The 1,029-nt window shown below is 37.1% G+C and overlaps 1 protein-coding gene across 1 annotated transcript in view; it reads right to left on the bottom strand.

The window, feature by feature from the left end:
* LACTB2 (lactamase, beta 2) overlaps nt 1–884 on the bottom strand; it is a gene marked incomplete at its 5' end in the record, with an annotated part of 12,327 nt that extends 11,443 nt beyond the window's left edge. The window contains one exon of the mRNA XM_010018590.1: nt 635–884. Within this exon, the coding sequence (XP_010016892.1) occupies nt 635–884 (250 nt within the window). The remainder of the gene's footprint in view (nt 1–634) is intronic.
* Nucleotides 885–1,029: the final 145 nt, after the last annotated feature.

Genomic DNA, 1,029 nt, shown 5'->3' with positions numbered 1-1,029 from the left:
GAAAAAGCCAAAGACACTAAGAACTGCCACATTATCCATACTGGTTATTCTCTTGCCAGATACTAAAGCAGAAACCTCTCTTACTGTTTATCAACACTAAATAGACATTTTTAGATCAGAATTTACCTGCAGACTGCCCTATCCACTTTCCTCTCATGATCTGAGGCCTATGAACTTGTCAGCAATTACTAATGGTCTGCTGTAAGGAATCTCAAAGTTATGCATGTTTCTTTTTCAGGGATTCTGTTATTTATTTTTTTCACACAGCAAAAATAATGATCGATTTGTCATTACTGTCAATGCAGAAAGGAATGAGTATCAAGGTTTTCCCATATCTCTTAATATCATGTAAACTGATGATGTTAAATTAGGGTCTCATTATTTACACATAAGAAAAATTCACTATAAACGTATGCATAGGTGTTGAGGAAAAACTGCCACAACTACAGTATTCAGATTATCCATTGCTCTTATTCTGTATACTGCAGCAGTATCACGAAATTACACGTAGTTTATATGGAGATTGCAAAACAGTAATCCAGCTGATTTGAACAGAAGCACTCAGTAAGTTTCTTCTTTACCATGTATCTAACAATTTCAACAATTTCAACCATACCCGAAATCTCTGTCCTACCATTAGGGATGTTTTCGCAGATATCAGGTATTCCACCGACGTGATCATAATGCCAATGTGTCACTAAAATTTCTTGAATTGAGACGCTGAACTCTGACAGTGCCTGCTTTAACCAGCCAATATATTCAGGAGTATTTGGCTGCCCAGTGTCAATAAGGACTCTTCTACACCCGGACAAAAGAAAAAAAAAAAGAAGAAAAAACCCCCAACAGTGAGATAATTCAGAGTGCTCATGTGAGTTAATGTTACACTGCACAGCAATGTGGTTGTCAAAGATGCCTCCATATTCCAGACACCTCCTCTTCCCTCCCTGATATTCCACCACCCCGTGACAGAGCAATTTACAAAGGGAGATAAATAAATAATAAATAAACTTAGACCACACATTTCCAACT

The sequence above is a fragment of the Nestor notabilis genome, unplaced genomic scaffold (genome assembly GCF_000696875.1).
Source record: "Nestor notabilis isolate BGI_N333 unplaced genomic scaffold, ASM69687v1 scaffold11037, whole genome shotgun sequence".
Classification (NCBI taxonomy): domain Eukaryota; kingdom Metazoa; phylum Chordata; class Aves; order Psittaciformes; family Psittacidae; genus Nestor; species Nestor notabilis.
The sequence above is the reverse complement of the archived record's forward strand: the minus strand, read 5'-3'. Positions and strand labels throughout refer to the sequence as shown.